The 27,211-nt window shown below is 48.5% G+C and overlaps 2 protein-coding genes across 10 annotated transcripts in view; one reads left to right on the top strand and one right to left on the bottom strand.

The window, feature by feature from the left end:
- Positions 1-2,605, top strand: part of M6PR (mannose-6-phosphate receptor, cation dependent) — a 10,571-nt gene extending 7,966 nt beyond the window's left edge. For all 6 annotated transcript variants that reach the window (XM_047865489.1, XM_047865486.1, XM_047865487.1 and 3 more), the window contains 3 exons: positions 138-268; positions 813-939; positions 1,421-2,605. In XM_047865489.1, coding sequence (XP_047721445.1) covers positions 138-268; positions 813-939; positions 1,421-1,543 — 381 coding nt within the window. In that variant the 3' untranslated portion in view covers positions 1,544-2,605. The remainder of the gene's footprint in view (positions 1-137; positions 269-812; positions 940-1,420) is intronic.
- PHC1 (polyhomeotic homolog 1) lies at positions 1,882-27,211 on the bottom strand. 4 transcript variants are annotated; one of them, XM_047865481.1, is made up of 16 exons: positions 26,950-27,210; positions 23,835-23,992; positions 22,287-22,397; positions 21,414-21,491; positions 20,724-20,873; positions 19,966-20,121; positions 13,190-13,451; positions 12,956-13,108; positions 10,312-11,120; positions 9,139-9,286; positions 8,679-8,890; positions 7,986-8,100; positions 6,293-6,401; positions 5,910-6,060; positions 5,222-5,453; positions 1,882-4,096 (listed from the first exon to the last, which is right to left on the bottom strand). In XM_047865481.1, the coding sequence occupies exons 2-16, from the start codon at positions 23,946-23,948 to the stop codon at positions 3,942-3,944; spliced, it is 2,955 nt and encodes a 984-aa protein (XP_047721437.1). In that variant the 5' UTR covers positions 23,949-23,992; positions 26,950-27,210; the 3' UTR covers positions 1,882-3,941. The 4 variants fall into 4 exon arrangements, with proteins under 4 accessions (XP_047721437.1, XP_047721436.1, XP_047721435.1 ...); XM_047865480.1 differs by having other exon boundaries at positions 12,956-13,451; positions 19,966-20,097; XM_047865479.1 differs by having other exon boundaries at positions 12,956-13,451; positions 26,950-27,209.

Here is a 27,211-nt window from a genome sequence, read left to right as displayed (position 1 = left end):
ATATGTGGAAAATAAGTTATTGAACCGAGAGAAAGCAACTGTTTTTTTTGGCTTGTGGGTTTTTTTTCTTTTTTTAATAAGAGCCCAAAGGAAACCGTTCACCACATAACTGTTGCGTTCTGGCCTTTCGTCATCAGGACAATTTTAACCCTGTGTCTGAGGAGCGAGGCAAAGTCCAAGATTGTTTCTACCTCTTTGAGATGGACAGCAGCCTGGCCTGTGCCCCGGAGATCTCCCGCCTCAGTGTGGGTTCTATCTTACTAGTCACGTGAGTGCTTTTTCCTCTATCAGTCCAAGCAGTCCTTTTTTTTCTCCTCTCAACTCAATTCCTTGGTGCTATTTAGATACAAATTTGTGTTTGTGGGGGGGGTGGGGGTGGGCGGGGAGCTTCTCATGAAAATCCTCTTTAAACTCTGACTAGGCAAGTTTTTTTCAAAACGAGATGTAATGTTTCACACCTAATAAGTATTTGCATTTGGAGGTGCTTTTTATCCCCCTACAGGAGGACCGGACTCTTCTTAAATCTATCCCATTAGACTGTTAGAACTTTGGGAGAAATGGAACTGTAGATCTGTAACTATTCTTGGCTTTAGGTGAGAGTCATACACTAGGGTCTTGTTTTTTCTGAGCCTTTTGCTTTTAGACAATGTTAATTGGCTTTTTAAAGAAGCTAACCCTCCCCCCCCCCCCTTTTTTCCCCATTTTTACAGAATACAGCCTAGGAAACAGCTAGCGAATACAAAGATCATCTTTATTATTGAAGTTTTACTCTTCCTTGGTCTTTAAGCAGAGAGGTCTTTATTCCTCAACAGGTTTGCATCACTGGTCGCAGTCTACGTCATCGGGGGGTTCCTATACCAGCGACTGGTGGTGGGAGCCAAGGGAATGGAGCAGTTTCCTCACCTCGCCTTCTGGCAAGATCTTGGCAACCTGGTAGCAGTAAGTAACAGGACTGCTGGCTGAGTCTGTAGCCTGCATACAAGATTGAGTCACCAACCATCTCGGTTTACCCAGGCTGAGGGATCTCTCGAGACCCAGGACTTTGGGTGCTAAAACTACAAAAGCCCCAGCAAACCCAGTACAAGGTACCTGCTGGCCCTAGCACAAAGCAGTAAGTAGCGTAGCATCTTAGTGCCTGGCCTTTGCCAAAGACGTGGCTGGGAGAACAACACCGTTGCTTAGATTTAGGAATCTGAGAAAGCTTTGCAGGGGCCTAGATGGCGAGAGGAGACGTGATTAGAATTTTTCTCCGGTTAGCCCCAAATTCAATTCAGGCTGATGCTTAGAGCATCTAGGTTTTCTCATCATCCCTGAAGAAACCTAGTTCTTGCCACATTCTTAGCCCATGGGTACATTTTGCCTCACCCTAAAGTTGGTTATTCCAAATTATCATTTCCTTCCTTTGCTTCTCTCTCTACAGGATGGTTGTGACTTTGTGTGCCGTTCTAAACCCCGAAATGTGCCTGCTGCGTATCGTGGTGTGGGGGATGATCAGCTGGGGGAAGAGTCAGAAGAAAGGGATGATCATTTATTACCAATGTGATTGCACTTTAAATGCCCAGCTGCTTCTTCAGTCCCCCAAACCAAAGCATACTCAGCCAGATTTCTTAAGCAGCGTCCACTCCGGTCTCTCATCCCCCCCTTAATATTGCTCTTGCTTTCCAGTTTGCTTTTGATTTGCATTCTCTTCTCACTAGCAGAAATGCCTTTCCTTTTTCCCCGATTCTGTTTTTCCTCTGGAGAGGTACAGTTACAGGACAGAGATAAAATGATAGGGCCTGTGCAAAAGAGGCCGTTACACTATCTCTTGGTGTCAGAAGGTACAAATAGGATAGTTCTAGTGAGCAAACTCCCTGACCTTTTTAAACACATTTTCACAAGTTTTTGAGACACTGGATTTGTTTAATTAAAAAAAAAAAAAAAAAAGGCAAGAAACATTATTTATACAAGGTTTGATTGCTTTCATGCCGTTACTCTGCACCCTACAGTGGTCTCCATGAGAACCCGGATGTGATCTCTTGCCGCTTGGAACTACTCTACAGTGATCCTTTGGTTGCAATCCAAGTATGGCCATTTGGTCTGAGCCCGGAGATGTTGCAGACTTCTCCCACCTCTGGGATTAGGATGGGGAAGGTGATTCATTTCCCACTTAGAGGATTGTAAAATACCATCCCATCAGTTGTTGGCATTGGAGTGACCTTCTAGCTGGAACTGGGCCCTGGATTGTGGGTTCATGGTCATTAGTCCCCACGTGGCTGGAAGTCTAGTCTGTTGAAAAGGGAAAGTGAATCAGACCCCGTGTGCTACAGGGGTTCCAGAAAAGGAAGTCTGTTTACCTGTAGTGGGACGTCCTCAGTGGCTTTCTTCTCCCACTTGGAGTAAAAGCTAGTAGAGCTTTTCTTCTAAGATGTTTCCCTCTACTGGTATTTCTAAGTACGTTGCACTTTCTTCGCAGGCATGTCGACCTTCCCCCACCCGACCCTACCCCCCAAAATCTTCTGGAAAGGGAATGAAAGCAGAGGTGGGACACCTAGGGCTCTGCCATCCTGTGCTCTGGGTGTGGAATGCTGCCGCGCTTGTCCCTTCTGGCTCAGGGAAGGACCTTCTTGCCCACAGCAGTTCCGTGGGGGGAGGTTTGGAATCCTCTGATGCTTCCTTTCTTGTTTAGGCCATGGGCCCACAAGCCTGGCCCGATCTTTCTGTGATAGTGAACTTGGGCCAGTGAAGAGTAACATGGCTCCGCTGGACACAAGAGGACGGAGTCAACAGGCAGGGGCCTTTTATAGCCTTTAGGGAAGAAAATGAAATTATTTCATCTTTGGACTTTTGAATACTTTTGGAATGATTTTTTTTCTTCTTTCTAAAACAGGGGAAATAATGTTATAAAAACATCTTTTTTGTCATTTGTTCGCATCCCTCCCCCACACCTGGTGTTTTAAAAATGCAAAAAAAAAAAAAAAAAGGAAACTACATTCTTTTGTACAAAAACACTTAAAAGATTAAAAAAACAAACAAACGACTTTCCCTAGTCTTTTGTATGAAAGAGGGTAGAGACACTGGAATGGAGTAAGAGACAACTGAGACCAATTTTTATCCTTTTACTGAGGAGGAAAAAAATATTTAATATTTTTGTTGTATAAGGAATAGCGCCTAAGGCAGGTACTTACACTCCTGACCTCAGCCCCACACACTCCTGTTTGAATAAAGCTATAGGACAGAGCAGAGTTGGAACTGAAAAGAAAGGGAGGGTAGAAGACACACAGATAGACTGAAGGGAGCACGGGGATGCGGAACGAATGACGGCCACACGCGTGCCCAACACTTTTTAGCCCCTGCAGCGGATCAGAATGACGCCGACCGAGTCTCTGCGCGGGCTGGTGACCCTGCCAGGAACGCAGGAGAAAACGTTCAGTACCGAGGAAGCGACGACAAAGACCCCGGGCCACGGCCAGGCGGTCCAGAGGGAAGAGAGGGGCCGCCAGATCTTGCCGCTCGTGTCACGCCAGCTAGAAAAACCCCACCTCGCTCTCCCGCTGCGGAGGCGCACCCGCGTTCCACCCACTTCCTTACGGTTCCACACGGTCTGTTCCTCCTCCCGGAGAGCTGAGGCCCTGGCTATGTACTCCACTCCAGGATAAGGCGGAGCAGTCCTACTTCTCTAGACTGCCTCTTTTTATAAAGATTGGATCAGGGGAAGTGAGAAAAGCGAGAACCGTAACTTTTAAAAATGAAGGTAGAACCCGGAGAAAATGTCACAGCTGCCGCCATGTAGCACCAGCAACCAATTCTTGCACTTTTCTTCCCTGTCTCGGTAATCCCCTCTCCAGAAGATTCACGTAATTGGAACAGCTCTTTCTTCCCTGTAAAGTCTGCTGCTACCAGGTTATAACCTGGACAGTGGAGAGTGTCCGCCTTCGGCTCGTGTGTGCGAGAGGGCCACCTTAGGTCTCCTTGAGGACGTTTATCTTGGCGCAGATCTTGAGGGCAGGGCCCAACTTGATGTTCATGGCACTCATGAGATGTTCCTCTTTAAGTAATAAAAGGGCCTGTCCATCAATCTCCTGGGAACGGAACTCCTCTGCAATCTCTTGGCAGCCTAGAAGGAAATGGGGGGAATACACATGAGAAACCCCATGGGGGCACCCGAGGATACGAGGGAGAAACTAAAGATGAAAACGGGCGCCTGGGTGGCTCCGTCGGTTAAGCATCCAACTTGGGCTCAGGTCATGATCTCACGGTCCGTGGGTTCAAGCCCTGCTTCAGGTCCTGTGTCTCCCTCTCCCTCTGCCCCTCCCCTGCCCATGCTCTCTCTCTCTCCAAAATAAACATTAAAAATTTTTTAAGTAAAAATTAAAAAAATAAATATGAAAACAAAAAGCCTCGGGGCCCCTGGCTGGCTGTCGGTTGAGCATCAGACTCGCGATTTCAGCTCAGGTCATGATCTCGCAGTTCGTGAGTTCAAGCCCCCCGTCTGACTCTGCATACACAGCACGGAAACCGCTTAGGATCCTCTCCCTCCTCGCTGCCTGTCCACCATCTGCACGCTCTCTTTCTCTTTCTCTCCCAAAAATGAACATTTAAAAAAGCCGAGATAAAAGAAGAACGACAAAGTTGTCCAATCATAGAAATAACTTCATTCAAATAGCCTGAGCAAGGAGGAAAAGGAAGGAGCAAGATCGACCTGTTTTCTTTCATAATAGCAAAAAACAAAGTTCGGAGCCTTTGTGGCAGTTTTGCTTAAGGACCCATAATTCACACAAATGGCAAAACGGGTACAGTGATTTTGTTTTCTGGAGAAACCCATCCTTTTTCCAGAGTAGCTTATAAACAATCCTGCCTTGAAGAGCGTGGAGCTAACAACGGCCCCTTATTTCCTAGTCCCTTTAGTGGGAAAAAGTCTTACATCCGTGACAGGTATCACAGTCACACACAAAAAAATATACTTTATCCAAAAATTATCGGTAAGAAACATGAAGGTGCAAATCAAACACTGCAAGACTGCTGACACAGTTGAGGACAATCAACCCAGAAGGAAATTGAGAAACCAGGCTGTGGACAAGTAACTTGGGCAACGATCAAGAGTAGAGCCTTCATCATACTGTACTTCAGTCCCTACTGCTTAAGAGTCAGTCACGTTCCCTGTCACGAAGGCCCACACTGGGCGACCTAAGGAAACTCAACCTGTATGGGATCCGGGTTCTGCCGGATAGATCCTCAGTACCTTGTAGAGAAGCGATGAACTCATACACCTCTTCTACGCTCCAGCGGCTCGGATTGCTGGACAGGAACACAGGGTTGATGCCATGTAATTCTGGCGTCGGTGGTACCGTATTGGGGGTCCCCAGGTCACGTTCTCCATGCCCAGTTCTCACAGATAAAGGCCCAGGAGATGTCGGAGAGAGTGCTTCATCGTAACTGGAATTATCCGAACCCCTGCTAGAGTCCTCTTGACCCTAAGGAGAGAGTCCCAAAGCAGTGAGATCATGAATACGGGGCGTGAGGTGTCCCCCTGCCCTCCCCAGCCATTGGGGTTTGAGCCAATAATTGGGCAGAGAGGAAAACCTAGCATCACCGCGAGTGAAAAAACCGCGCTTGGTTTGCAAATGCCCAGTCACTAGCCCACTCTCAAGTCGCTTTCAAGTATATGCTATCATTCCTCGATTCTCCCTTCTTCCAACAATTTGGGTTTTCCCAAATGTAATTGTCAAGATTAACGGATACGTGAACCAGTCATCAGGTGAAAGGAGACCAGAGGTCAGGATCTCTTGGAATTTCAAGTGATGCAATCAATACAAAAATGAGTTCTGGTCTCCTGCTGTCTTTCACCTGGGCAAAGGAATCGCCCGGTAGGGGAGGACCAAGGAAAAAGGACCACTTGAAAGGGAGCCGGCTCTGCACCGGCAGCTCACCCGGTGGCGCTTGCCCTGGATCTTGGCGCGGGCGATGTCGGAGGAGCTACGGCGGGGTCCACGCCGACGAACACGAGCATAGTTGGCTTCTTGGAACTCTTTCATTTTTTTCCTCTTCAGCCGGAACTGGTGACTACAGCTCACGTTATACCTACAGGTCAGGGCACGCGCCGGACGTCAAAGGTGCTACAAACACTACCCTGCTACCTTTCGCTAAACGTGAATCGGTGTCTTAAGAACCGACTCGGGGACGAACGGGCCAGCAGACAGGCAAGGAGACTCATTGAACGATCAGCTGTGAGATGATCCCAGGGAAGGAAGGGGGGGCGCCCTGTTAGACGGAGGAACGGGTGCAGAAGGTGAGGAAGGGGTGCCCGTGGTACCTCTTAGCGCAAGTCATGGAGCAGAACCTCTTGGAGCCGCGAAACTGCTCTGCGGGAGCATACTTCCCGCAGTACTCACACTTCAGGAGATTCGCCTTCTTATCCAGCTCTGGAAAACAAGGCCTCGCTGGAGAGCGGTCACCGGTTCCGCTGCCGCTCAGGCTGTCGTGCGGCCCACAGTGGACTAATCACTCTCAGGGTTTGCCCCCCCACGGAGCTACGTGACCTAAGTCAGAATCCCTACAACCTGAAGTTCAGAATCCAAAACCATAAAGGTGTGTCCCTCAGGAACGTCCCTGGGCTTCAGACTTCAGGCCGACTGTTTCCGTTTTCGATGACTAGCTTTGGCCTTTTTTCCCTTGTAATGTTTTTTTTAACGTTTCTTTATTTATTTTGAGAAAGAGAGTGCGCTTAAGAGCGGGGGAGAAGCAGAGAGAGAGGAGAGGGAGAATCCCACGCGAGCTCCACGCCACCGGCGCACAGCCCGATTCGGGGCTCGAACTCAGGAACCGTGTGATCAAGACCTGAGCCTAAACCAAGAGTCAGACGCTTAACCAACTGAGCCACCCAGGTGCCCCGAAGACGAACTTTATCCTAATTCATACTCTCAGATCTCAGATAAGACTGCATTAGCGAGCAGGACAGAGGAACTAATTACTAACTACAAAGATACAAGATCCCTCTCCCAACAACAGTTTACAAAAGCCGTGGGGGAAATGTAAACAGAGTCCTTAATGTACATTATAAAATCTAGACTAAGGAGAACTAGGGGTGCCTGGGTGACTCAGTCGGTTAAGCGTCCAACTTCAGGTCAGGTCACGACCTCACGGTTCCGGAGTTCGAGCCCCACATCGGGCTCCCTGCTATCAGTGCAGAGCCTGCTTCAGATCCTCTCTCTCCCTCTCTCTCTCTGCCCTTCCCCCACTCCACGCTCACGCTCTCTATGTCTCTCAAAAGTAAACGTAAAATTTTTTTTTACAAAAATAAGTATCCTATTTTATTTTTTTTTAATGTTTTTATTATTTATTTCTGAGAGACAGAGAGCAAGAGACAAAGAGAGAGAGAGAGTACAAGCCGCGATGGGGCAGAGAGAGAGGGAGACACAGAATCTGAAGCAGCTCCAGGCTCTGAGCCGTCGGCACAGAGCCCCACACGGGGCTTGAGCTCACAAACCATGAGCTCATGACCTGAGCCAAAGTCGGAGAAGTCTCCTCTTTGAGATCTTTTGAAAAATATATCCTTGGGGCGCCTGGGTGGCTCAGTCGGTTGAGCATCCAACTTCAGCTCAGGTCACGATCTCACGGACCGTGAGTTCGAGCCCCGCGTCGGGCTCTGGGCTGATGGCTCAGAGCCTGGAGCCTGCTTCCGATTCTGTGTCTCCCCCTCTCTCTGCCCCTCCCCCATTCATGCTCTGTCTCTCTCTGTCTCAAAAATAAATAAATGTTAAAAAAAAAAAAAAAAGAAAAGAAAAATATATCCTTACAGTAAATAATTCAAGAGGTTAGCTGGAAAAAACTACCCTAATCCTCTGGAACTCCTTTCGTGTGATTCTACACATTCTGGTATTTAATATAGTTGCTGTGTGTGAATGGACTTCACATAATTCCCACCTTAAATAATTACTATTTTACACCGAGTCAAACACATCTCCGTGAGCCTCCTTCCCCAGATGGGGGTCTAAATTAATACTCACCAGCCGATGGGCTGTCCCCTCCCAAGGGGCCACCTGACTGATTCTCATTCAGCCCCGTCGGGAGGCCGGTCTGCAGCGGCTTCTCAGACTCTTTCAGTAACTGAGAACAACCCACCTGTGCCAGACAAAGTTTAAAGGGAAGTCAGCCCGACTCCCTTCTGCTTCTCGATAGCTTTCCCCAGCGTTCCTCAGCCGTCTCTGCCTGGTTCTCTGAGTTAACCCAACCCTGGTGCAGAGAAACCTGTTCAAGAGGACAATCAGGAGTGTCTAACTGGCTCTTCTCCCATAAGCCCCTGGGAGACAGGTTTCTACCTCGGCCGTCCTCTGCCTTCCAAAGTCGCAGAACACCGGCATTCTGGTCCTGGTTCTGCAAGGGCTGGCAACCTAGAAAAAGTCCCTTAACTTCTCCACCACACGTCTCTTCGTTCTCATACAACCCCGTTTGTGGAGCTAAACATGAACAGCTTTTTCCTTCTCTTCTCCTCTCCCAACATTGCCATTTTTTCTGGTCTACACATAATCTTCCCACTTCCCTTCCTCCTTTTCCTTCACAACTCACTATGCGCACAACAGAACTGGACCATTCTCTAACAATGAAACAGTTCTGAGACCGTTGATTTTAGCGGACTTTGGAAAGACAGTAATCAGACCACGTCTCCACTTGAAAGTCCCACCTTATGGCCCTGCCCTCACCGGGAAAGGCTCTGCTCCTTCCTGGATAACGAAGCCTTCAATGATGTGGGTGAGAATCTGGGGCTTCACGATGGCCTGTGGGGGTTTTGAGTCACCCATCTGTCTGGACACCATGGCTAGCGTAGGAGGGGGTGCTGACGGGGCAGGAGCCAAGGCTACTAGTTCACTGCTTGGAGTATTAGCATTCACACCGGCCACTGGTTCAGCTTTCTCTGGAAAACAAACACAGACTAAGGAGCAGACCAGGGATGACATAACTGGTCCATCTGTTCGCCAAGCCAGTGTGATCTTCCACAATGATACACGTTCACCTCTGAGCATTCATCCTGGTGTCCGTTTTTGGATCCACTCATTCATCCAAGTTCAGGCCCGTATTCCCGTATTCTCCTGAACCAGATTTATCTTTCGGCCCGCTCCGAACATTTCTCTCATCTCTGCACTGCACAAGTCAGTTACTCACCTCCAAGACTGCTCTTCTCCTCCAGGGCCTTTGGGCTCTCTGCTGCTGGAGATGCCTTGGCAGGAAGCATTGAACCCAATGTGGAGACATCGTCTCTCTCCTCCTCAGATTCTGCCTTCCGTTTGACAGCCAACGTCTGGGGTTTGCTCTATCAAGTGAAGAACAGGAAAGAAATCAAGATATACGAGTGAAGGAGCATTACTCCCATAATACCAGCGAAAATGTTCTCATTTCCAGATTCCCCAATTGGTATACTCCCCACGGTACACTAAGATTCCCGGTCATTCCCAAGAAGTGTATCTTCTACATCAGGACAAAAGAAAACGTCACATGTAGCCCTGACCTAGACCTCAGAACCCTGGCTCCATTCTGGCCCAACCGAGAACTACTGTTTTTCCAAAGATCCATTTAAGTGATCAAGGCTATCTTGATCTAACTTAGCAGAGATCCAAAAACCCAGAATGAATTCAAGAGCAAACTCAGGAGTATGAAGTACAATTACATACATTAATGTCTCTCTCTTACAAAAGGAACGAATAAGTACCAGTACCTTAACCTTCTATTAATGTCTCCCTTACAAAAGAAGCAAACACTATTATCTTTTTCAGTTCTAGGGTTTGTAACAAACAATGGTCACCGATGAAACAAGACGATGATTAACAGAGCAACTGATGCAGTAACTTATTCACGCACGCGCGCTCACTCACTCACATGTATGAATTATGGATTTGTTATGGACTGAATGTTTGTGGTCTCCTCCTTCCCAATTCATAAGTCCTAACCCCAGTGTGGCTGTATTGGGAGATGGGGCTTCCAATGAAGAAGTTAAGGTTAAATGATAAATGTCAGTATCTTAACTTTTCCAACTTTTTTTTTTTAAGAGAGAGAGAGAGAGAGAGAGAGAGAGCGAGTGCGAGTGGGGTCGGGGGGCAGAGCGAGGGAGGGAGAGGGTCCCAAGCAGGCTCCATGCTCAGTGCAGAGCCCGTCACGGGGCTCGATCCCACAACCCGAGGATTGTGACCCGAGCCGAAACAAGAGTCGGGTGCTCAACCCACTGAGCCACCCAGGCTCCCTTCTTCTCTTCATTCCCCTCCTAAGTTAAGCTCTGTTTCCACTGAGCCCCAGGCCCACTGGAAGGTGACCGTGCCCTCAAAACCATCAGGTGGCACTCACCGGCAGGTGCACGGACTGCATGTAGAAGGCGGCAGGTACCTGGGCTACGACAGGTGAGGAGGTGGTAGCCCCACCCTTTACCACATGCGCCGTCCCCTGCACAGGAGCAAGGGTCATCCCGGAGGCCAAGGCGGGAGGGCACTCCTGCGGCGCACCAGGAGCCTGGGACGAAGGTGGCGAGGAGGCCAAGTGGGCCTGACCAGGCTGCGCTGTGCTGGGCATCCCCCGGGAAGTAGGTACGGCGGCCGCCAGCTGTGCCAACCCCAGGGCCTGCGCCTGGGCTGTCCCCGGCTGCCGGGTGCCCACGACTTGCACGGGGATATGGGGTGGTGGTTGCTGGGTGGCCGCCATCTTCGCAGCCCCTAACTGAGGAGGCTTGATAGGTGCTCCCGGCGGCTTGGACTGGATGGGGATGGGCGGCTTGGGGGTCGGGTCGGGCGGGAGGGACAAGGGTGAAGACTGAAGCATGGGCTGAACCACCAGGGTCTGGGCTTGCTGCTGGGACTGGGAAGGCGGGACCTGCTGAGTAGGCGGGACCTGCGGCGGCTGAGGGGCAGTGAGAGTCGTGGCCGGCGGCGGGGGCGGCGGGGGCGGCGGCGGGGGCGGCGGCGGCGGCGGCTGCTGCTGTTGCTGCTGCTGCTGGGCCAACTGGAGGTGCGTGGCAGTGTGAAGGAGCTGGGACTGGCGGTGCTGGAACTGCTGCTGGTGGTGGATGGCGATCTGCTGCTGGATCACCACCTGTTTCTGCTGGAGGTGGATCTGCTGCTGCTGCTGGATCAGGGAGTGGGGCTGGATCTGCGTGTAGGTGGCTGCAGGAACCGCCCGAACGGGACGGAGGGGAGGAGCAGAAAATCACCCTCGTTACCGACGAAGAGTAAAACCACCCTTCCAAAGCGCGCTCGCCCTTGGTATCGCGCGGCGACTGCAAATCTAACCTGCGGCGGACCCGAGAGACGCTCTTTCGTCTGAGGCAGGCATTACCACCTCTGTCTAGAAATGAAGGACCTCAAGGAAAGAACTCGAGAGCCCTCGGTAAGTTCTTGTATCCATCTAACTTTTATTCCCTTTGCTATGCTAAATCCTGCTAGTGGGACCCAGCAAAGGAGAACGGCTGGCCCACCTTCTGTGCGACTGGACTGGACTCCTCAAGGGTTGAGTCCCCGCTTTCTTCACTTTTTTACATCCCTAGAGCCCAGCCCAGTGCCCGGCACATGAGAAAGACGTAATAGTGGCTGAAAGAACGAAGGTCCTCAGAGGTAAAGATACTAACATTTTCCGGTGAATGCCTCGGTTTTCCAGACTCATCAGTTTAGGTCACCACCTGTGGGGGTCTTTAAGAGTCGCAGCTATAATCTCCGACTTTACCCAGGTTCCTCCCGTGCAAGTGGAGCTGACAATCCCCCCCCACCCCCCCATATTCTCCCAGATTGTCCAGAGAGCGTATGTGAGACAAAAGCCCTTTAGAAATAGAAGCGCTATGGTACGTAAATACCTAGGTATTAGTAATACAGCCGATAATTAACTCCTAACTTTTTGTAAGTAAATCATCCCAACACAGCAACGACCAAAGTGCTAGAAACAAGGCAGGCAAACATAAACCTTACCAAGTAAGGTGCACACATCTAACTCTATCTAGCCACAGTCTAAAAGCAAGTACAGGGGCACCCGGGTGGCTCAGTTAAGCGTCCGACCCTTGATACCGGCTCAGATCGTGCTCTCACTGTCATGAGATCGAACCCCACGCAGGGCAGAGCCTGCTTGGGATTCTCTCTCCGCCCCTCCCCCACTCGCATGCCCCTGCTGTCGCGCTATCTCAAATATCTTTTAAAAAATGAAAAAAAAAAAAAAAACTTAAAAAATAAAAGAAGTATAAACCATTTGGGGTTAATATTATTTATTCTTTTTTTACCCTTATCATTGATACAGATGATCACAAGGTGACTATATTAAACTGTGCTCTGCTTGCTAGTCCGAAGTGCTCCGCTCTACCCTGGCTGGTCCAACTAATCATCATTGAGCAGTGAGAGGAGAAGTCATCCCTTAAGCTAAATCCTGAGCTCCACGAGGACAAGGCCTCTGTTTTTCAAAGATGCATCCCTGAAGCACCTGGGTGGCTCAGTCGGTTAAGCGTCCAACTCTTGATTTCGGTTTCAGGTTTCAGGTCGTGATCTCACGGTTCACAAACGAGCCCTAAGTCGGGCTCTGCGCTGCCAGCGCGGAGCCTGCTTGGGATCCTCTTTCTCCCCCTCTCTCTGCCCCTCCTCTGCTAGCACTCTCACTCTCTCTCTCTCAAAATAAATAAACTTAAAAAAAAAGACACAGCCCTAACACCTCCTACAACACAGGAGGCAATTCAGTAAGAACGGGGCAAATGAATGGGCAGGGTGGGTAAACTCAGGGCCTAAGAAGGGAACGAAGCAATTGTCTGTAAACTGATTGCTGACTGGTGGAAAACAGGGCGCGATCTAGCTCTATTACCAGTCCCCCTCTCTCCCTGGACGAATATGATCGAGGCTGATGCGATTTTCTTCCCTTCCACTACTCCAGGACCAAGAGAAGCAGGAAAAAAGGCAAAGAAACGTACTCTGAAGATTTCAAACAAGTTCTGAGAGAATGATGCCGTTACGAGAGGTGACAAGCTTACCTGAGCTAATAAGGGTCTGGCTGGGAGCAGGTGTAGCTGTCCGTGTCAGGTTCATGCCCACGTTCTGCTGACCAGCCCCATCTGCTTCTGCCTTCTTGGCCGCTGCACTTTCTGCTTCCGTCTGGCTTCCCTGACTCACAGTCACTGTCTGGGCTGCAGGCAAGGGCTGCACCACTCCTGTGCCCTTCCTGGGACAGCTCCCACCACCACCCATTGCTGAGGAAGGCAACTGACCCAAGCCCCCAGGTGCCTGGCCACCTCCACCTGGACCCATGGACCCTGGGATGCTACTTCCGCTGCCTCCACCAGCTTGACTGAGGTTCAGGGACTGGCCTGAAGCCCCAGAGGATGCCTGAGCCACAGCTAGGGCCTGGCTAGAGGCCTGGGAGAGGCTAGACACAGGGGAGGCTCCAGGAGGAACGGCCTTCTGAGTAGAGCCTTGCATTTGGGGTCCTTGGGCTGAGGCCTGTTGGTTCCTCACTGCCAAATTCTGCACCTGAAAGATAAGAAGAAAGAGATATACTGAAAAGGGGGGAACAGGAGGGACTAAGGTCAAGATTTCTATGACGATTCAGTAGCAGTGAGGATAGCCACCGATATTCCCCAGCCCCCCTCAAAACTCATACCCCCCACCTTGTCAATTACATACACGAAAGTCCTTCCAGTCACTCAGGGAGGGACTCGAATCACATTTGATTTTCGGTTTCCTTCATCCACTATCAAACCCATCAGCAAGTTCACTCATTTATTCCTTCAAAATGTCTCAGATTTTCCCTTTGCTCTCCATTCATTCCTTCAACATCTACCAAATGCCTACTCTGCTTCAGGTACTACGTTGGATACTGGAAACGCAGGGACGAAAGACACACGATCCCTCCTCTTAATGAGTACTTTCCACCAGAAAAGACCAGAAAATCACCAGTAGCCATAGGATACTATGCAGAGATATGCACAAACTGCCATGGGAACACAGAGGAGGAAGACTGAGTCAGACCAGGGAGATCAGAGAAGACTTCCTAAAACAGTCTTTTGTTTGACCTGAGACTCGACAGGTAAGAGTGAAGGCAGAGGTTTGAAGATATAGGTAACAACATCTGGAAAACCATCAAGCCAAGAAAGAGCACAGCATTTCTGGAAATTATAAATATTTCGTTATGTGCGGGGGGAGTTAGAGGGAGGGACAAGAAACGAAGCTAGGACGGTAGGCTCAGGCTGGCGAGGTAGAAAGGTATCAGATCATGAAGGGCTTGGTATATTAAAATTAGGGGAGTCTGAACTTCGGTTCGCAAACAAAGTTGCTCTGTCTCCTCCACTGTTCCATTTCTAGCACCTAGCACAGTGCCTGACATAGTAAGTACTCCAAAATACGAAGAGAGGAGCGATGAGCACCTAACAGATTACAGGAAGCCATTGAAGAGTATTAAGCAGAACACACAGACACAGATCTACTGTTGAAACCATTCTTTTAAATGGTGCCGACATGGGGCGCCTGGCTGGCTCATTCGGTTGAGCGTCCGACTTCGGCTCAGGTCACGATCTCGCGGTTCGTGGGGTCGAGCCCCGCGTCGGGCTCTGGGCGGACAGCTCAGAGCCTGGAGCCTGCTTCGGATTCTGCGTCTCCCTCTCTCTCTGCCCCTCCCCCGCTTGTGTTCTGTCTCTCTGTCTCTCAAAAATGAATAAACGTAAAAACAAAATTTAAAACTAAAAAAATAAAATAAATGGTGCTGATAGAAGCGTAAGTCAATACAAACACTTTGGAAAACAGTTTGGCATCATATCCTGTAGTTGAACATTCTTCAACTCCTGAACCCAGTATTACACTATATGTTAAAACTAACCAGAATTTAAGTAAAAATTGGGAAGGAAATAAATAAATAATCAAGTTGCCCATTCACACAGCCCCTAATCCAGGAATTCCGCAGGAGAAACTCTTGCTGATGTCTAAGAATGTTCACAGCAGCACTCTTCACAGGTAACAAAAGCCTGGACACAACCCAAATGACCGTTATCAGAAGAGAAGATGAATGAACTGTCGTACATTCACACAATGGAATGCTACATAGAAATCAATATTAATAAAACACAACAGCATGCAACAGTATGGACGGATCTGGACAAGTATTCCCCCAAAATTATATACAACCCAAAGACTTTCTAAATTTAATTACAAAGTAAATATATATATATATATGATATATATATATATCTCAAATATGTATGTATATTATATATCTGATATATATATATAAATATATATTATATATATATAAATATATATTATATATTATCAAATATGGTATCTGGAATTTGCTTCTAAATAATCCACAGGTGGAGGGAAGGGGCCTGGTTAGGATGGCCATGTGTTGACAAATGTTGCAGCTGGTTGGTAGGTACATAGGGCTCCATGTTTTTTACTATTTTTTCCAGAAGTGTGAAATTTTCCATAATAACAAGTACTTCTGAGAAATGTAAGCACAATAAAACTATTAAGAAAGGGGACACAGGGAAGGATGGACCTAGGAATCAGAATGATTGTGACCATGGGTAGGGGCAGGCAGTGGGTGGAACTGGGGATTGCTTATTACATCATGAAAACATACTGAATAAATACATAAAAGTGGACCATGAATGGACCGTTGCTGACAGGATATCATGAACCAAGGATTGTGATTTATCAAATCTGATACACCAGGAGTACAATTCAAAATAATGTTAGTAACAACACATATTTTCTTATTTAAAAAACTTATTCTGGGGCACCTGGGTGGCTCAGTAGGTTAAACGACTGACTCTTGATCTCAGCTCAGGTCATGATCTCACAGTTCATGAGTTCAAGCCCCGCACTGGGCTCTGTGCTGATGGCACGGAGCCTGCTTGGGATTCTGTCTCTCCTTCTATCTGCCCCTCACCTGTTTGTGCAAAATAAATCAATCTCAAAGTAAATAAACTTGAAAAAAAAAAAAACAAAAACTCATTCTGGGGGCACCTGAGTGGTTCAGTCGGTTAAGCATCCTATTCGTTGATTTCAGCTCAGGTCATGATCTCAGCGTCAAGCTCCATGCTGTGCAAGGAGCCTGCTTAAGATTCTCTCTCCCTCTCTCCCTCTGCCCCTCCCCCACGCACATGCATGCGCTCTCTCTCTCAAAAAAAACCTTATTCTGATAGTAATACGGAAGATGCTTAGAGGTAGATAAGGCTGAAGTCAAGAGACCAATTAGAAAATTAGTATAGTAATTCAGGTAAAAAATAATAAGAACCTGAGTGCAGGCAAGCAGTAAAGAAGTGATAGATTTTAAGAGATTTAGAAGAATCATCAGGATTGGGTGCTGGGGCACTTAATACGATTTGGCAAGTCTACAGTTTTTTGCTAATCAGCTTTCCATAACGGTTGTTTAAAACTGTCCTGGTCTGGGGTGCCTGGGTGGCGCAGTTGGTTAAGTGGCTGACTTCAGCTCAGGTCATGATCTCGCGGTCCGGGGGTTCGAGCCCCACGTCGGGCTCTGTGCTGACAGCTCGGAGCCTGGAGCCTGCTTCGGATTCTGTGTCCCCCTCTCTCTCTCTCTGCTCCTCCCCTGCTTGTGCTCTGTCTCTCTGTCTCTCAAAAATAAATAAATGTTAGAAAAAAATTTCAAAAATAAATAAATAAATAATAAATAAATACAACTGTCCTAGTCTCCCTATACACCTCAGAACCACTTGCTCGTCCCCCTCTTCCTCATCACCCCTGCAGAGACAATAAAACCATTACGAGCACCCTCCATGAGCTCCATCACCACACCTATACATCCCCCTCATAAACACCCACCACTTCCTTTTTCCCTGCTCTCCCTTCCTCCCTCCTATCAAATCCCACAGTCAGGGCCCCACCCCTCATCCTTCTCAAGATTAGTCTATCAATTCCTTCCAGTCTCTTCAACCTTTCCACTAACGGTTGCCTCCCGTCACAACCGAACCCCACTGTCCCAACCCCGGCTTCATCTTCCTTTCCTGTTACTGCAACCCGGCAGTAACTGTTCACATGCGCTGTGCCTGTTCTCACTATCCAGCCATCCCTCAAGTCATACTACTTTGACCTCCACCCCCCACCAACTCCACTGAAATGGTTCTCGATCCCTATTAGTGATTCTTTCTTGCCCTCTCTACTGCATTTGACAGAGGACTTCTCACCACTTCCTCCAACATTGTGCTCCCGTCTTAATGACACCACACAATCCAAATTTTCTTATTTCTCTGCCACTCTCTCCTAGTCCCCTTTGCCAGTCCATCACCCTCTACTCGACCGTGACCGGCTCCATTTTCTAAGGCACTGTCCTAACCCTCAGGGCTCCATCTTTGAACGCTTTCCTCTTGTCAACCCATACCTTTCCCCAAGCAATCCCAAATGTTCTATGTGCCTACTACTCCTGAACGTTTATCTCCAACTCACAGACCTCCCCTCCAAGCTCCGGCACCAGATATGTAAAACTGCTGACCTCGTGACCCAGTGACTCACAAACACATCCGAAGTCGGCATATCCAAAAGGGTGAACTTCACCCTCAATCCCCTTCTCCAACATTCTTCATCCCCCAAGTAGCAGGAGCAGCCACCTCACTGCAGTGTCAGACCCCATCTCTGGGATTCCCTCGACTCCCCCATCCACGGGACCAGTTTTCGGTTTTCAGAGATCTTCCAAGTTTTTCTCCAATCTATTCGTTTCTGTCCCTCTCCCTTGTTACTGCCCGATCCAGGCACCACCTTTCCCCCCCGACTGTTCTAACGCTGTCGTTCTCCTTATATTCGCACCGACACCACTTCCGTCTATTCTCCAGCGAGGAGCCAACGTAATCTCGAAACACACAAATGAACAAACCTCGAATCGCTCCACGTCACTTCCAAATTTCAAATCCGTCCACAGCGTCCTCTCGCCCTTCGCAGAAAGCCAAAACCCCCAAACACTGTCCCCACCATCTTTTTTAATTCCTCCCGTGTATAAAGCTCCTTCCCTCCTCTTTGGATTTAAAGGGTCTTGGGACATGAGGTGTCCCATGTCTTCACCACTCTCCTTCCAGGTAGACACCTCCCTCAAGGGTGGTTTTCCACCCCAATCCCAAGGCTAAATTAGGTCTCTTCCTGTGTTTGCGGAGCACTCGGTACTTTTCTCATGAAGCAATTATTTATTAAACCATCCAGGTGATTCTTTGTTGATAATGTCTGGTGCTTCAGTGATTTGCAATCCCTAACAGTCCAGTGTTCATGATCTTCTTGGGCATACAAGGCAGGAGATATCTGATACACAGTAATGACAGCCAACAGTCTCAACACTCACCGCGTCCAGGCACTGCTCGAGCACCTACACCGACAACTCATTTAAACCCTCAACACAACCTGAGGTAGGTATTTAACAACGGCTATTTTATGGAAGAAGAAACTGGCAAAAATGTATTAGGTCATTTGCCTGGGTCACACAGTAAGTCATGGACTTGCATTCTGACCCAAATATCAGATTCACGTCTTCAACCACTACTCTGTCCCCCCACATACTGACACTCAAATATCTGATGAATAAATAGACGGATAAATGAAAGAACTGGATACGAAGTCACAACCTCAGCCTCAGACCCCCCTGCTGTTACCATAGTCTAAAACAAAGGTCTTACCCTAGTGACTAAATGACTCCCAAGAATCTCTTCCTAGGTTCCTTTTTTTTCTTAATTTTTTTTTTTAATGTTTACTTATTTTTGAGACAGAGAGGGACAGACCATGAACGGGGGAGGGTCAGAGAGAGAGGGAGACACAGAATCCAAAGCAGGCTCCACGCTGTCAGCACAGAGCCCGACGTGGGGCTCGAACTCACGGACCGTAAGATCCTCACCTGAGCCGAAGTCGGACGCCTAACCGACTGAGCCACCCAGGCGCCCCTCTTCCTAGGTTCCTTAATTTCTCTTTCTTCTCCAGGTACATGTTCCTAGAAAATTCTTTCCAAAATACTGTCCTTACCCTATTAATCTGCTGTTCAAAGGCCAGCCATGACCCCTGCTACCTATGAAGGTACTTTTCAGACTTCTCCCTGCCATTGACCTTTTCTGCCATCAGGTCTGTTGTCTCCACTTTATCCACTCATCCCCAACTCAGGCACATACAGGAGTTATGCCTTTACACATCCTGTTCTCTCTCAGTTTTCTTCTTGCTCTGAATCAAATCCTATCCATCCTTTAAGAATCTACTCAGGTATCCCCAGAGTCCCCGAGAAGGAATGCGGCCAACTCTTCTCTAAACTCATGCGTCCCTCCAAGTTAGTACCATCTACTTCGCACTTCTTTGTTCTCTAAGATCTTTGAAGACTTGACTTGTATTGCTTTCCAATCTTCCAAAGTCTCTAGTATATTTCTGAGCACATCAGTAGAAAGAGCTCAAGCTCACTATTTACTTGCTGACAAACTAAGAGAAAGAAAAAAGTGATTGTGAGATCCCAGTGGGCATTCCATCCATAAGAAGCAAAAGCTTCGTGCTCGAAAAAAATATACGTATTTTGGGGATAAGGCACGGGGAGCAAGGGTGAGGAAGACTGTACTGGGCACACAGCGAGTGGAAACACACTGCCGAAAGTGGGCAGCTACCGTAACTCATGAAGAGAAGGAATCAAACGTTCTTTCAGCAACTCAGCCAGGCTGGCTTCACATCTAGCTAACTGCAGGATTCCCTTATCCTGAAGAGAATACTGCAAAGAAAGAGAATTAAGACTTCCTGAATAAAACTGAGCCACAGAGGGCTAAAAGAATGTAAGGAAATCTACCCTGGGATGAGAACAGGCTTCCCAGATCCACAGGGCTGTCTTCGGTCAACTCTACTTCCCTTCCTAACTCGAGTAACTCATCGGCTATAAGGGATTCAAGTTCTATAGAAACTAAGAAAAGGGGAGGAAAAAAGAATCCTGAGAAGTAGTAATGGGGTAGCAGGGCAGGCCCTGGTCTGCGGTCGTTCCCTTCATCCTCCCCAGTGCCCATCCCCAGGTCAAGTGGTTGCCACTGACCTGATCTGCATCTGCATGGACTCCCGGAGACTGAGCCGATGGCACCTCCTGCTGGACTGCAGCCACCGCCCCGTTAGGCATCAGGATGAGCTGGGAGGCTAGAGGCACATTCCGGCCCAGGGTCCGGTTTACCTGCAATAGGTTTCCCAGCTGTGGCTGGCAAGGAGAGGAGGAAGAGGAAGAGCAAAGGAAAGAGAACAAGAGGGAAAGAAGAAAGACAGAAGAAACGGAAGGGAAGGACCACAAGACAAAATAAACAGAAGATACGAAACTGCTAAGCCCTGCCCCTTTCCACACCAACCCAGGAGACCCTTATTCTCCATATGCGATGAGTCATCCAGAAGGAAACCTAGAATGTACATAAAACTACAGATTGATATCAAAGAGTCAAACATCAAAGACGTTGAGACAATGAGGACTTCAGAACAAGTATTTATGTATATAGTAGGTAGACAGGCTAAGAGATAACACTTGGTTTGTGTACTTGAGCCACAGGTTTAACGACTGGACTATACGTGACGCTCCTTGAGTCAAAGGTTAAGGCGAACATCTAACTTAGGATCTCGATGTAATCTGCAGGCTACCCGTGGATACTGAGCATCAATTCTACACATAAGTAAGGCCTCGGAGGCAGATCAGTGTGTCTTAACATATCGGGGTAACCGTAGTTAAGTAAAATAGCTTTCACTCAAGTCTTTGTTTGCCAGGGCCACTCACAGTTATGCCCCGGAACGATGGTGGTCGTGTTGGTGGCTTACCCGTAGATACATCTGGGCCTGAGACTGGTTGAGAGGTGGGGAGGTGGTGTTCCCCAGTAGCACAGATTGGGTCAAAGTGGTAGCACTGGGAGAGCTCACACTCTGCGATCGGCTGATGAGCTGGGCGGCCGACGTGGTGGCCAGATTGATCTGCGTGGTACAGAGAGGAACCAGGCTAAGGCTTTGGGCGGGGGTCAAAGGAAACATACACCACGGACAAATTCAGGGTGACACAGTCAAGAGCAGAATATCTCATTTTCAGAACCGGGGTGGGGGGGGCGGGATGAATAACACCTTCCCATCCATAACCGTCATCCCAGCTACTGTAGGGGTATTACCGAAGTAAAGAAACCAGTCCCTACCCACTGGCATTAACGGCTGGGAGGGGAGAGGAACAAGAATGAAGCAGACTTCACGTATCAGGAAAGGGTCCAGAGATCGGTCCCTTCCCTTTGTTATCTCCTCTTCTCCCCCCCCGGGGATTTTCTTCCTCCTGTCTCAGACCTCCTCCTTAAGGGTCCTATATAGATTCAAGTCAGTTATTTCCCTTTTACTGACATTCTCTACGTCAGAGCGGTGAATACTATTGATGGCTCAATAAGCACTCTCCGACTGGCTGCCCAAAGCTGTTCACCCCAGAGACAAAGACCCAGGACAGGGTGCCACTTGGTGGGAGGAGGCAGTACTCACTGAGGCCTGGGTGGTGGTAGTCTGCTGCTGTGTGGTGCTGTTTGGGGAGCTGGCCTGCCGACTGGCAGCGATCGTGGCCTGTTAGTGGGGAAAGGAAACAAGAAAGAGCAGAGACAACGAAGGAGAAGACTCGGAATCTTCTAAGCGCCAGCACAAAATGGAATCGAGACTTCGGGTAAGAACCCAGAGACTACCACGGAGCAAGGAAGAGTATATTCACTATCCCAATAACGCTGGCATTACCACATCCGCTAGCCTAGTAACTCCCCCGTAACTCCCCCTGGGGCGGGGGGGGGGGGGGGGGGGGATCCGGTAATCTGTCCTCCTCCTCCTCCTCCCACTTTCTCTTAGGCGGAAGAACCTGTGATCAGATCGTATCAAGTCACTCGCAGGTCTGGTCCGCGGCCGTCCCACACAAATATAAGGCGAGCCACATATATAACTTTCTAGGACGCACGCTTTTCGAAAAGCGAAAAGAAACAAAATAAGCTTTGATTTTACTTAAGCCGGTATCTCTCATTTCAACGTATAACCAAGAGAAACAAACCACTGAGACAGTTTACTTTTTTTTTCCACGCGAAGACCTTGCGATCCATAATGTTACCATTTGGACTAGTCCTGTTGTCAAGGGCTCACTAGCTACACACGGCTGGTGGCCGCCATATGGGACAGCGCAGTTCGAGAACACAGCCATTCTATCTCCCAGCTCCTACTGCAACCCCAGAGACTGAGATCCCTTCGTCCTCCTCCAGGAGGGCAGGAGGCAGAAAAGACACTGTTGCCAGCCGGACTTAGTGGAGGAGGCGGTATGCCCCTACCCACCTGGAGCGCCTACCCCCTCCCTCTTGGGCCAGCCGGCTGCTGACCTCTCACCTGCTGGACGGCGGCCAGGCTATGCAGCTGGGCATTGCTGAGCTGCTGCTGGAGCATGAACTGGTGGAAATACTGAGCCGCGTTGGGCTGACGCTGCAGTGCCTGCAGAGCCTAAGAGGAAAAAGAGAGGATCAACCCAACCCACTCAGAAAAGAATCGCTGGGAACTCCTATTCTATGCAAATGACTGCGATCCTCGGAAAGGGAGGTTTAAGGAAGAGAGAAACAAAAGAAGAGGGGGGAGTGTGGCGAAATCAACAATCAACAACCATCGGAGTTGCCCCTTTTTACAGGAGAACTAGGAAGTCACACAGTCTTCAAAAAACAGAGAAACAATTAATTCTGTCGTGCTCTAGTCTTGTAGGTAAAGACAAGCAAAGCAGTGTAACTCACACGAACTCTTAATTCCCAGAATGGAATGTGGAGAAGCATGCGATGTAGTAAGGAAAAGAGCGAGGGCTGGACAAGTTGAAAACAATGAAGAGAAAAGAAGAGGCATCAGGCTGGCTCAGTAGGTATAGAGCATGCAACTCTTGGTCTCAGGGTTGCGAGTTCAAGCCCCAGATTGGGCGTGGAGCTTATTGAAAAAAATAAATAAACAAAGGGGCACCTGGGTGGCTCAGTGGGCTGAACATCTGACTCTTGGTTTCCGCTCAGGTCACGATCTCACGGTTCGTGAGACGCAGCCCCTCGTCGGGCTCTGCACGGGCAGCGCAGAGCCTGCTTGGGATTCCCTCCCTCCCTCCCTCCCTCCCTCTCTCTCTGCCCCTCCCCAGTTCTCTCCCACCCTCTCTCTCTCAAAATAAATAAACTTAAATAAATAAATAAATAAATAAATAAATAAATAAATAAATAAATAAAACAAAAATAAGAAAAACTAAAGAGAACAAAAAAATAAAAGACCATATGCTAGGGATACAATAACGGTGAGAGAGCCCCAAGCAGTTGAAAATGATGAAAAAGAGAGCAAACAGGGGCTTGTGAAAGATTCTATTAGTACAATTTTCCAACAGCTGGCATTATAAGGATGATACTGGTAATGCAGTTTTAGTATTGACTTTAGGATATTACCGTATTCTTATTCTTTAATAATTAGAACTATTCTTATGATGTGCATAGTTATTCTAGCAACCAAGCTATTTTAAGTAAAATGCCCCGTTCCCAAGCAGATTTTTTTAAAATATGGAATTCTACTATTTATCAAAAAATAAAACTCTGAGTCTCAAACTTCCATTACTCAGGGTGATTGACAAGAAAGGCCAAATATTAAAAACCTGACAATCCACAAAGAGAAGTGGGTAGTCAGAATCTAGCTACATGAACTGAATGATATACAAATCCATGGTTTAAAGACTGAATTTCATTCTCTGGTTGCTTGGTCACACTGTTATAAGCCCCTAAGATTCTCAGGGCTGGAAGGGGCATTAGTCGTCACCTAATCCAACTGCCCCGGTTTGCTGAAAAGGAGCTAAGAGCAATTCTCCCCCAGCACCCGTGCCTACCCCAAGCCCAGACTCACAGATCACAGCCCCTCCGAGTTGAGCCTCACCTGCACTGCTTGCCGTTCATACAGCGACATCTGAGCTATCTGGGGCCGAGAGCTGCCCCCAGAGCTGGAGCTCCCATTGGTGGAGTTAGAGTTCTGCTCACTCTCCGTCTCCATGATACTGGTCCAGGGTCCCCAAAGGCGGCGCTCTAACTCAAGACCTAGAGGAAAGTAGCGAAGGATTAAAATTTACACCAGATCTCACACTATTATTTCTTGTTATTATTCAAGCTATCTAAGACTCTTCCTCTTCTTTCCATTAGCCATGATTCCTTGGGTTTTTGAGAATTACCAAATCTACAACACACACAACCATATGTTCCCCCTACCATCGTTTGAAGCTACGCAGTGTCTCAAAAGAAACCTTCACATAGTCCCTTGGGACTGTCACTAACTAGCAAATGGCTAGAATTCAAGACTCCTAAGGCTAAGGCTACCTTACATTCCCGCAAGCCACTTAACAGTTATCTCCTTTTTGTCTGGATCCTCAACGTCATTATCAGCATCATCTTAACAATGGTCACCAGGCACTGAGAAGCCGCCAGGTGCCTCCTCTCACTGACTAGCTCTTCATCTCCATTATTTTTCACAGAGCTTTAAGGTAAACAGGATTATCCCCATATTATCACTGCAGAAAGGAGGTTTTCTGAGGTTAAAGTTGTGCTAGGAAGTATCAGGTCTTTTACATGAACACATGCTACCTCCTCAAACAAACAAAAAAATCTGTGCTTATGGCAGTGTCATTGGGTTTGAGTATTCATTGTCCTCATTTTATGGAGGAGGGGCTTGAGATACAGATATGTTAAATGCATCGTGGAAGGTCAGAAAACTTGGAAGGCAGAGGGGCCCCTGGCTGGCTCACTCAGAAGACCATGCAGACAGACTCTTGAGTCATGAGTCAAGCCATGAGTTCGGAGCTTAAGGATGGGTGCAGAGATGACTTAAATAAATAAAACTCGAAACAAACAAACAAACCAGCAGGTAGAACTGGGCTACAGCCCAAATAGCTTCCTGGTTCCGACTCAGGCTACTATTAATCACACACTGGGCATGTCACTTTCCCTGCTTATACCTCAGTTTCCCCATTTGTAGAAAAATCTTCACAGTTGAATGTACTGTATCATTTTCACAAATGGACTCCCACGTATTAAAGAGATTAAATACACAGCAATGAAAATCTTCAAGAAAGTAAGATTCAACTTTTTGGTGCACTTAAGCAGTCAGAATTTACGCCGCGGGGCGGTGGGGGGAGGTCTACGATAAAATTTGCAAACAGACATGAAAACAGTGCTAAGAACCAAGCAACGAGACAGGAGATGAGAAATAAGAAATAGGCCTCCAAACAGCACTAAATGACCATATGGCTTTTTTTGGTTCATTCTTTTTTTTTTCTCTCTCTCTCTTTTGTTAAGCCTGGACACTATATTCTCTACCTCTGAGGCACGGGGCCACTAGAAATGTTAGGTCAGCAAAGCACTATTTGGTTTAGGAATGTAAACATCAAACCAGAATTTCTGCTAAGGCCTGTCAACAGTTTTATTAAAATGGACTGATCATAATGATTACATCCAAAACACAACAAGGTAGACAAAATCTAACCGTTTGGCCCCGGAAACAGAGTTAGGGAGATTTCTCAGTATTCCATTCGGGGCATCATCTGATCGCATCATCATCCCCCAAGTACTCTACCCATCTCTGTAGGTGTGGCAAATGTCACTGCAAACATGGATATAACCCAAGAAGCACCCAGGGGAAACCCTATCAGCCTCAACTCCGGTTACCTTCTCCCACATCTTTCGCCAAAATATCAAAGCACTCAACAGATACAGACCCATGAATCCTCATTATCAGCATGTGAAGAAAAAAAAAGTGGGTAAGGATTAGAGGCAGCATGGCAGAGTTGTATATAGAGATCAATGGACTTAGTTCACTGGACTCAGAGACAGGAGTCCCCTTTACGAGCTGGAGGATAGATTAATTCCTACATTCATTGGGAGAAGTGCTAATAAACCTCAGGATCCTAAAATGGAAGTCGGAGTAATATTTTTTTTCAGAGTGTGAGAGGAACACAGAGATGGAAAGGGACCAGCTTAGGGAATAAAACCAGGAGAAACTGACATCAAGAGTGGGATTCCTGGATCTCAGCCACGTAAATCTGTTCATCTGTGATCAATGTTGGGACTGCAAAATTAAGTAGAGAAAATGAAAACAACAAAAAGTTTGGGAGGCACCGTGAATTTACATTTTCGGAATCATGCCAGAAGAGAAAAGAGCAAGAAGCTGAGCCACGGAGGTCCCCACAATAGCTCAACTGTGGTCACCCTGAACCGTAGCAGTTGGGTGTGTATGGACTGGATTGGGTTGGGTCGGTTTAGGACGGACCTCTGGCGGGGAGCTAGAAAAGGATAGTGAAGTGGCCCGGATCCTGGGCCCATTGAGCCAAGAGTTGGAGGGAATAAATTTCCCTAAACATAAAACTCCGTCTTGTAGAAAGTACCGGGCATAGGAAGGGCGGCAGGAGAAGGGGGTGGTTGGGAGAAGACTGTGCCAAAGAAATGGAAGTGGTCTGAAGAACAGGGATAAGTAAGCGCCCACGGGTCCTCGCTGTACACAGAACCCTGATGAAAATGAGGTTCCAAAGAGGAATCAAAGACACCGAGGGAAGGGGGCGGATAGAGCGGTGCCAGGCGTGAACTGACCCAAGTGAGCGGGGAGACGTGCCTACTGATAGCAGGGAGCCAAGCAGGAGAGGGACAGACAGAAGTCAAGGAACTGGGAGACCGAGGCACCAAGCGGACCATCCAAAGCAGGGAGATTACTAGACAGCAGGCTTGGATGGGAGAACCAAAGTCAGAGAAGGAAAAATGAATGAGAAAATGAGCAGTCAGAAGCAACTAGGGTGACGGACAGACGGCGTGAAGCGCAGCGCGATGAATAGCAAGAAGACTTGGACAGACAGAGCCGGAGGACCGCAGAGCTCAGCGCTAGAGGTAGGCAGGGAAAGAAACTGGGGGAGGTACCTGGGGCGTTACACAGACGGAGGTGGCTGAAGAAACATCCCCGCGCAGCCAAGCCCCCAGAGGTCCTGCCCCTCCCCAGCCCGCGGCCGCCCGGTTACCTTCGCGCCCGGCTCCGCACCGAAGTGCTCCCGGGGGGCGTCCACCTCATGTGCCGGGGTCCCCAGTCGCCGGGCCGGGCGGGGGGCTCGCTCGGCCTCCGCGGCGGGCTCCCCTCGCCTCCTCCCCTTCCTGGAGGGGCGGGGGCGCCGAGGGCGGGGTGGGAGGTGCCCGGCGCGGCCGCGGCTCCCCGCCCCTCCCGCCGCTCCGGGTGCGGGCCCGGCCGCGGCTCTGCCAGGCCTCCGGGGCTCGCTCCGGGCCTGT

Source organism: Prionailurus viverrinus, chromosome B4, assembly GCF_022837055.1.
Source record: "Prionailurus viverrinus isolate Anna chromosome B4, UM_Priviv_1.0, whole genome shotgun sequence".
Taxonomy (NCBI): Eukaryota; Metazoa; Chordata; class Mammalia; order Carnivora; family Felidae; genus Prionailurus; species Prionailurus viverrinus.
This window is presented reverse-complemented; position numbering and strand designations above follow the sequence as displayed.

What these genes read in the sequence shown, in the direction of transcription:
- PHC1 (XM_047865479.1), bottom strand. Translation starts at nt 23,948, where the DNA reads ATGGAGACGGAGAGTGAGCAGAACTCTAACTCCACCAATGGGAGCTCC. An exon ending in TCCATGCAGATGCAGATCAG is followed by an intron (nt 13,452 to 19,965) that starts GTCAGTGGCAAC and finishes CTTATCTTTCAG; the next exon opens with GTGCAGAATTTGGCAGTGAG. An exon ending in AAGGAGCAGAGCCTTTCCCG is followed by an intron (nt 8,101 to 8,678) that starts GTGAGGGCAGGG and finishes TGTCTGGCACAG; the next exon opens with GTGGGTTGTTCTCAGTTACT.